Source organism: Mytilus edulis, chromosome 3 (genome assembly GCF_963676685.1).
Source record: "Mytilus edulis chromosome 3, xbMytEdul2.2, whole genome shotgun sequence".
In the NCBI taxonomy this organism is placed as follows: domain Eukaryota; kingdom Metazoa; phylum Mollusca; class Bivalvia; order Mytilida; family Mytilidae; genus Mytilus; species Mytilus edulis.
In genome coordinates, this window is record NC_092346.1 from 25,533,067 (window position 1) to 25,542,949 (window position 9,883).

A 9,883-nucleotide genomic window follows, 5' to 3' on the forward strand; every position below is an offset into this window, starting at 1 on the left:
AGACATGTTTTGTTTGGCTGCTCATCATTGACTGATGGAAGATAATGATTAAAATTTAATTTGTTGTTTACAGGTTTATGTTATGTAAAGACTTTGAATCCTACATAAGTTGCCAGGATAGAGTTAGTGAAGTGTTCAGGGTATGTACATTGTTAACTTGTTAGTAAAAAAAAAGATTGTTTTTTTATACCAAGAATTTATTTTAAACCATATTTTTTTTAAAGAGTGTTCGGTTTTCACAGGTATCACTGAAGAAACTTTTGCTTTACCGAATTATCTTTTGTCACATGTCACGTTCAACTTTTTTGTTTTTTTTCTGTTTATCAGCATGGAGTTAAAGTTATCATTTCATACAAAACAAATAAATTAATTGTTTTAAACAATTCTTTCTAAATTCTTGCAAAATTGTTATTTTATCACTAATTATTGTCAGCCTAATTGCACATATAAGATTTGTATTAACAAATAAGTTCATTTCCCACTATCACATTTTCCAGAATAAAATGTTATGATGGAGCAGTATAAACAAGTCAGTCATAGAAGCCACAATATATTTATGTGTATTTATCTGTTAGTTTAATCTTTCTTATTTATTTTCGTTTATCAACAGGACCCACTGGAATGGGCCAAGATGTGCTTGCTGAACATTGCCTCCTCAGGGAAATTCTCAAGTGATCGTACAATTTCTGAATATGCCAAAGACATCTGGGGAGTAGAACCAAATGATATTAAACTGCCAGCTCCACACGAGACACCAGAAGATTTTGGTTTAGATTCGAAAGCAGCTAAAAAATAAACAAATCAGTATTGATGACATTCTGATCTGATTATAGACTTCATATATAGATTATAAATCATTCTAACGAAAGTGACATGTTTAGATTTTATGCAAGGGGATGTCAATCTTTTATTTAATAAGTGCTATTTGTTTTTGCTTGCCGATATCTTGTGGTTTAGTCGTTCCAATGATGTTGGAATGGAAAATGTTGCATTAGAGTTATTCCCCTTTAACAAAATTAGAGATTCATGATTTGATGTCTGCTTTTGTTTTGTACTTTTTATTATACAAATTGTGACACTGTAAGATCGAAATGGAATCATCTGATGTGATGCCAGTATTACCATTTGCATGTAATGTCTAATCTCAGTGCTTTTAATAATGTCACCATGGATTTAAATTTCTTGTTCGACGGCAGTAAATACCAAATAAGGTTAAAATGGGTTAAAGATTTTATAGTATGTATTTAATTTTACCTCTGTGGAAACTTTCATTCAAAGTATTTGTTGCGTGGAAGTTGGTTTCATGTAGCAGTAATTTTCTATGTGAATGGATGTCTAGGAATGGAATCAACCTTAGATCAATAGAAAATACATACCTCAATTTAAAATAGCATTAACTGAAAGGAAAAAATTCTTTATTTTTTAGACTTTGATACAAACTCTTCAACTGCCATTTATGGTTGTATGCAAATTACTTTAAAAAGAAAGCCACACCTGTTCATTATAGAGGGATTTCTTTAAGTCCAGTTGACAGAGAGTTTCCAAAAATAATAAATTGCAATTTATGCATATTCACATTAAATATATAAATGAGAAGGATGCCAGCAGCAGATCTGATTACATATTTTAGTTTAATATGGTATATTTTTGTTTAAAGAGTCAAAACTGTGTTTACAGAAAATTAAAGAATATTTTAAAAACTAAAGGAGGATACTTGAGATAGAGAACAAATATTTTTGTTTATAAAGCATTATTTATTTATGCCAGTATGTCACTTATTCCAAGTACCCATAACAAGTTTATATAACTACACATATATATAATTTTTATTTTAATAGTTAGTTTTATGTTGTTTTTTAAGCATGTTTATCTTCAGAAAATCAAGTTCTTGTCAAAATGACTAACTGTCATATGTATATTTCATTGTTTGACTGATAGAAAAGTATTTGAAAATTTATTTCACCCTTTTTGTGTTGATGTTAAATGTTAAGAATGTTAGAAAGATTTACAATAATACCTATGTATTTAATATAATTTGCATAATTTAATATTTTATTTTTTACCTCAAAGCCACAAAAACCAATCCAAGGTATGGCATTCTTAATATTTAAAGTTACTGTTCAGATTTTTGTCTTCTTGTTTTTCTTAGTGTTTATTTTCTTTTGTCATAAATAAAAAATTAACTTTTTAAACAATAAAATCGCACCCTTATTTTCTGATAAAGAGGAAACTTAATATATTTCCTTAGTATCTTAAGATTTACATTCATAAAATAATTTTAATTCAAAAAGACTATTAAAGAATTGAAATATATTGAATTTCAGTCTGAATTATCATAAGGACAATTTATAAATTTTTATTGAGTTGTAAGAATTAAAAAAAAATCTGCACATTAATTTTAAATGTCAGATTTCTCACATAGCTTTAATTTTGCTATTTGTTTTATTTATTTTGTTATGTTATTTTCCTTGTTAAAGAATTATTTACGAACATGATTTCATACATACACATTTCATAGGGATAAATAACTTTAAATAATATTTATAATGATTAAGATTGATTGATTATTAAGATTGTATTTATCAACACTCAAAGCTCCATTGGTTATACTGTGGATTCATTATTATTCATTGGATACCAATTTTCGTGGATTTCATGGGTACAAGAAAAACACAAAATTAAATGTTCAACTAAAGACATATTTTATATAGGCTTGTATGCAGACATCAGCAAAACCACGAAATTAAATATCCACGAACATACAGGTTTTCCTTTATCCACAAAAATTGGTACCCACGAAAATAAATGAATCCACAGTATTGGGCTGCCAGTTCTTATTGATGGAGGAAGAATGTTGAAGATTGTACAGATTCTTAAACAAAAAATATCCAAAATGTTTGTATTTATTAAACTTTTTTTATAACTTTTATTAAAATAGGATGAAGTAGTTTAAAAAAAAGATTTAATGATAGATGTGCAATATATAACTTTTGTATGGTCATTTGTAGTAATTATTGAATCAGTTTATATACAAGTAATTATTATGGGAAATGTTTAATTGTATTAGATTTTAGAGTACTTTTACACACCAGAATACCAGTTTGTATGAAATCCTTAGATAAATTTACTAATACATGTACTTATTGAAAATGTACCTAAAAAGATAGAACCAAAGAATGATTTGAATTAGTTATATTTTCTGAGGAAACAAAATATTGATACAAAATATAACAGTTCTGGTCAATTTATGATATTTTGAATTCACAGCCTTTTAATTTGTCAGTAAAATTTGTGGAGGATCATGATAAGATGTTACAACTTTTAACCATTTCCTATTGTTTATTTACACAATTAAGTATGTTGAAACCGAACTGAACTAGAGAATCATTGCAATGGATTAAAAGACGCCAATATTTAAATGATCATGGTTTGTTAATCCTATAAAAACCAAGTATCAACCTATGGCTAGGACAATAAGAGCAAGACAAAGTGCTGTAAATTCTACAAAAACAAGGTGTCAATCCTTTAGCCAGGACTTTGATAGAACCATATGTTTTAAATCCAAAAAGGATGTCTTTAGCAGGATTTTGTGCCAGAGGTCAAATTAAAGTTGAAAACATTTGTTTGTGTGTGGAGAACACATTTGGGATGAGTTATGAATTCTGCAGGCTTGAGTTTTTGATAGAGAAGAGTGAGATCTTTGTCTATAAGTCCTACAAAGACCAGCTTCATACAACGGTTATATAAATCAGTTCATTAACTGGAAATCCTGAAGAGCCAGCCTTTAATCATAAGGCAAGTAATATGTGTGATACAACATCATTCCTGTCTGCATTCTCTTTTTACTTTACTGTAGCATGCTTGATGTAAATTTGTATTCATATGTTAGGATTGTTATTTTATTTAATATTCTATTTGTAAATTTGCATAATTGAAACATGCAATTAAAAAAATAGTGATACTGTTGTGTCCTTATTTTGTTATTTTGTTATTCCATATACTGTGGGTTCATTTATTTATGTGGGTACCAATTTTCGTGGATTTAGGAAAATTTGCATGTTCGTGGATATGTTCCGGACCATGTGAGTATTTGGACCATCATGTATGGTCATGACCATATGGTCCGACCATACGTGTATGGTCCGACTGTACGGTTGGACCATATGAGTATATATACTGGTTTGGTTATTAACGGGCCAGACCATATGAGTATTTGGACCATAAAGGTATTTGTTTTCAAATATCAATAAACTTTGATTTATCTAAAAAAAAAACCACAATGATGTTTACATAATAGTCACATGAAAATGTATTAATTTTATAATTCAAAAGCTATATAAAAATCAAATATTGATGCCACAGTTAGTTTTCATCAAGAAATTGTATTCTTGCATTTACCCTTAGGATGATATTTACTTCCACACGGTACCCTAGCTTTTTCTGCATTGCACGTTTTTATTGTGATCCTTTGCAGTTACACCATTTGCATTCGCGCAAAAAGCTAGCCTTATTAGCAGCTGCATGCAGTGATATCGAGGTCTTGGTAAATTCCATAACTGTTGCAGTAATTAAGAAATTTGGAAATATCTACGCAAGTCGACATATTTAATGTCATTCACTCGTAATAACAAGTCTGTAATGACCATAGGTATAAAATGTGTTTACTATAGTGACTAGTGAGTAAAATTAACTGCTTATTTTTCATTATAATATAATAAAATGACCTCTGATATCGTCTTTTTAACGATGTGACAACTAGAAGGATCATATCTTAAGAACAGTTAGGTATCACCTGTAAACTTGTTGATTACCCCGACCATAAGCGTATGGAACATATGAGTATATATCTATATGGTCATGACCATACACGTGTGGTCAAAATACTCATGGTCCGGAATAGATATTTAGTTTCGTGGTATTGCAGACATCTGCTTACTAGCCTATAACAGATGTGCTATTCGTTGAACATTTAATTTCGTAGTTTACCTGTTCCCACAAATACCAAGAAAATTGATATCCAATGAATAATAATAAATCCACAGTACAATAAATCACATTATGATGTGATATAATTGGTAGTTAATGCCTGTCACATATTCACATCTACACCTCTAACATTGATCATGTTAAAAAAAGTTTAGATGACATTTGTTTTAAATAAGGGTGAAGGTTTATTACCATTAAAACGTTTAAACCAGCTGCAATTGTTTGCACCTGTCCTAAGTTAGGAATTTTATGTTCAGTAGATGTCGTTTGTTGATGTGGTTCATAAGTGTTTCTCATTTCTCGTTTTTTATATAGATTAGACCGTTGGTTTTCCCGTTTGAATGGTTTTACACAATGGTTTTATGGGGCACTTTATAGCTTGCAGTTAGGTCTGAACCAAGGTTCCGTGTTAAAGACCGTTCTTTGACCTTTAATGGTTTACTATTATAAATTGTGACTTGGATGGAGAGTTGTCTCGTTGGCACTCATACCACATCATCTTATATCTATGATGGAATTTTCTTTTATTTCGGTCTGTTAGTTTTGTCTCTCCATCATAGCAGAGGCAACAGCGAGATAGATAGCAGCAGTGGCTACAGTGTTTTAACTGTTTGTGTGAAGCATTTTTATTAGCTCACCTGGCCCGAAGGGCCAAGTTAGCTTTTCTCATCACTTGGCGTCCGTCGTCATTAACTTTTACAAAAATCTTCTCCTCTGAAACTGCTGGGCCAAATTTAACCAAACTTGGCCACAATCATTATTATGGTATCTAGTTTAAAAATTGTGTCCGGTGACCCGGCCAACCAACCAAGATGGCCGCCATGGCTAAAAATAGAACATAGGGGTAAAATGCAGTTTTTGGCTTATAACTCAAAAACCACAGCATTTACAGCAAATCTGACAGTGGGTAAAATTGGTTATTAGGTCAAGATCTATCTGCCCTAATATTTTGAGATGAATCGGACAACCTGTTGATAGGTTGCTGCCCCTGAATTGGTAATTTTAAGGAAATTTGCTGTTTTTGGTTATTATCTTGAATACTATTATAGATAGAGATAAACTGTAAACAGCAAAAATGTTCAGAAAAGTAAGATCTACAAATAAGTCAACAGGACTAAAATTATCTTTTGACCCCTTTAGGAGTTATTGTCCTTTATAGTCAATTTTTAACCATTTTTCGTAAATCATAGATATCTTTTACAAAAATCTTCTCCTCTGAAACTACAAGGCCAAATTAAACCAAACTTGGCCACAATCATCATTGGGGTATCTAGTTTGAAAATTGTGTCCGGTGACCCGGCCAACCAACCAAGATGGCCGCCATGGCTAAAAATAAAACATAGGGGTAAAATGCATTTTTTTGCTTATCACTCAAAAACCAAAGCATTTAGAGCAAATCTGACGGGTTAAAATTGTTTATCAGGTCAAGATCTATCTGTCCTGAAATTTTGAGATTAATTTGACAACCCGTTGATAGGTTGCTGGCCCTGAATTGGTAATTTTAAGGAAATTTTGCTGTTTTTGGTTATTATCTTGAATATTATTATAGATAGAGATAAACTGTAAACATCAATAATGTTCAGCAAAGTAAAATTTACAAATAAGTCAACATGACGGACATGGTCAATTGACCCCTAAGGAGTTATTGTCCTTTATAGTCAATTTTAACTAACATTTTCCACTGAAACTACTGGGCCAAGTTCATTATAGATAGAGATAATTGTAAGGAGCAAGAATGTTCAGTAAAGTAAGATGTACAAACACATCACCATCACCAAAACACAATTTTGTCATGAATCCATCTGTTTTCTTTGTTAAATATTCCCATAGACCAAGGTGAGCGACACGGGCTCTTTAGAGCCTCTAGTTTCAGAAATTAGAAGACCTGGATGATTCATACCATGTATGTAGATGCATTATGTTACGAAGTTACTGTCTTTAATGTCTACCGTTCTTGACTTAATTTCCCTAGTTAATCTAACTTTAACCTCATTTACATGGATCAATATTGTTTAGTGATTTGGAACTTTGTAGTATAAACTTCATTATACATATTTTCAACATAAGTTCAATCATGATAAATGAAGCAGGTGAGACATTACATCCTGTTGTTTTGTAGAATTTTTATTCAACAAGCATCATACACACTTTCCATTTTTTATCAAAGAGAACAATTAAATACTGACAATGAATAGTTTCATCTGAGAAGTCTTATTGTTTTCATAAACCTATCTCTGTACATAACATTATCTGCTATCACTATGTTAAGTCATGCTGTTCCTTCAAAAATATTTTGCATCCAGTGGTGCTTGAAACTAAATGTTGAAAATAATTAAATTCCAGCAGACAAGTAATTTATCTCAACTAATACCAAAAAAGAACACAAAACAAGTTAAGGACTTCCATTGCATTTAGAGGATGTTCTTAAAATTGACTGACTTGAATTGGTATGTTCTGTGAAAGATTTCATTTTATGTATTTTTTGTATGTCGTAATACTCATTTTTCTCTGCAAGGACATGCACATTTTGGGACTATGAAAATGTGTCTGTTAACGCAGGATGTTGAAATACTCAGGTGTCGGATTAGACAGGTTACACTGTATTTCATGAAACTAATGCTAGACTGATTTGTTTGTATTATCCTTCAGATTTTAAGATGTTTCACTGGATTGTTATTATATAAGAAAAATCAATACAGTTTCATTTTTATGTCTTGCATCGTACATCATTGACGAAATAATATGTGTATTTAATCAGTCCTTCTGCAGTAAAAATCTTAGACTTCATAGAGCCTGAATTGCTGCACTGATATCTTTTCATAATATTTACATATTATAATTAATGAAACATTTAAAAAAGAGCACTGGGCTTGGTAGTTGCAAAACAGTAGTGTACCGGTGTTTAAAACATACTGGACTCCGAGTAAAACTCAAAACGGAAAGTCCATAATAAAAAGGCAAAATCAAAAGCTCAAAATCATCAAACGAATGGACAACTGTCGGCATTTTCTATTGTAGAAAAAGGTGGATTAAACCTGTTTTATTTATATAAAGCTTGATAAACCTCTCAATTAAAGTCATAGTTCATGGAACAATTGTAAAGTTTTTTGTTGCACTTCATTGTTTCTGTTGTTTCGTTTCGTTGTTTTCCTCCTATAGTTCACAGGTGTTTCCCTCGGTCTTAGTTTGTAATCCGAAATTTGTTTGGTCTCGATGGATTTATGACTTTCGAACAGCGGAATAATACTGTTGCCTTTATTTATGCGTCCGAGGCGCTTTTTGTTCATCAGGAACGCACAAACTGACCAAGTATTAAAAAGCTAAGAATCATTCCATACACTAAATACAGTTGACAGACTGCTTATAATGAATGAGATACTGAATTGACCACATAACTTTAACATGAATTACTGACCCATGGAATGATGTCGATGACAGTCACACCCTACCTGTAGACCTAGCAAAGAACCCATATACCCAATAAAGTTATCATATAGGACATGAATCATAATTTAAGTCATTGTAATTGAGGTTACTTTTAAAGTAAGAAAAATCTAAACAATATAATTGCTTAAATATCAGACAATTCAGCTTTGCAAAAGCCGCTGCCATTCAATTTTGTTGAAATCAAAGATTTTTTTCCAGACCATTTGAACCCCGATATGAAAAACTGAGCTCAATATCCAAATATAAATACATTATTAGATTGAGCATATTGAAATCAATCAAAGTAAAATTGTGTACCTTAATTTGGAACCACATGAAAATGAAAACAATCGTCATTTTAGAGCATAAACTCCTAAAAGTCGACTGACGATTTTAGCCATGTATTTAAAATCTTTTATTTTCAACTTGTATCGTTGATCGATTTTGCTATTTTAAAGTTCTCTCTATATGTTGCAGTTTGTTGTAGTTTGCAAGATAAAAAATGGAGTAAATTGATATGCAGTTATTATGTCATTATTCTGAACATTTTTGCTATTTCATATTAATTCCCCCGTCCTTGTGAACATCTGTAAACACTTGTTGCCTAAAGTTAAGCATCTATTACTGTAACAGTATAACACTGTTATTACCTTTATACCCTCGTCGCCAAGCGAAAGGGGATTACGTGTTACCCTTACGTCCGTCCCAAAAGTATTTTCACATAGTATTATCAAGTTTGAGCGGTACATTTGTGTCCTCAGACACTTTCTCCTTTTATTACTTTTTTTCATTTAAATAATAAATGCCCATATCTGGATTCCTTATCAACTTCACAAATAATACACGATAGTCTTGAAATATAGATTCTAGGTACTGACGTTTGTTTATCATCTTAATAACGTGTTATAGTATTCTTTAATTTGTCCTTGTATATTAATACTTTTATTTTTTAAGTTTTTGGTAATATCCAATCGACATGGATGGTACTTTGTGTTTTTGTAATATGGTATTTTATTGTATTCTTGTCTTTCGTATTGTCTTTGTGCTTGGTCTACATGCCATTTGGTTTGTCTTTGTTGACATATTTGTCTGTTTTTATATTGATTAAGATTATAACACAATGTTGACCCCTTTTTTTGACATTTTTACCTATTCTGTCTATTTGCTTTGTTAAAACAGTGTTGTCAATAAAATGTAATGTTATGCGACTGTCATACAAGTGTGAGGTTTAGCTAGTTATAAAACCAGATCTAATCCATCATTTTCTACCTAAGAAAATGTCTGTACCAAGGCAAGAATATGATAGTTGTTATCATTCGTTTGATGTGCTTGAGCTTTTTATTTTGCCATTTGCTTAGGGATTTCCGTCTAGACTTTTCTTTGGAGTTCGGTATTTTTGTTATTTTACATTTTGATAGATTGAAACACAGCGGAATCAACACAGCGCTATGAAAAATGAACAAATGTTGTA

At 31.1% G+C, this 9,883-nt stretch overlaps 1 protein-coding gene across 3 annotated transcripts in view; it reads left to right on the top strand.

The window, feature by feature from the left end:
• Window positions 1–3,967, top strand: part of LOC139516060 (glycogen phosphorylase, muscle form-like) — a 31,930-nt gene extending 27,963 nt beyond the window's left edge. For 2 of the 3 annotated variants that reach the window (XM_071305875.1, XM_071305876.1), the window contains 2 exons: window positions 74–140; window positions 611–3,967. In XM_071305875.1, coding sequence (XP_071161976.1) covers window positions 74–140; window positions 611–796 — 253 coding nt within the window. In that variant the 3' untranslated portion in view covers window positions 797–3,967. The remainder of the gene's footprint in view (window positions 1–73; window positions 141–610) is intronic. The other variant, XR_011662909.1, reaches the window with a different exon arrangement.
• The last annotated feature ends 5,916 nt before the right edge of the window (window positions 3,968–9,883 follow it).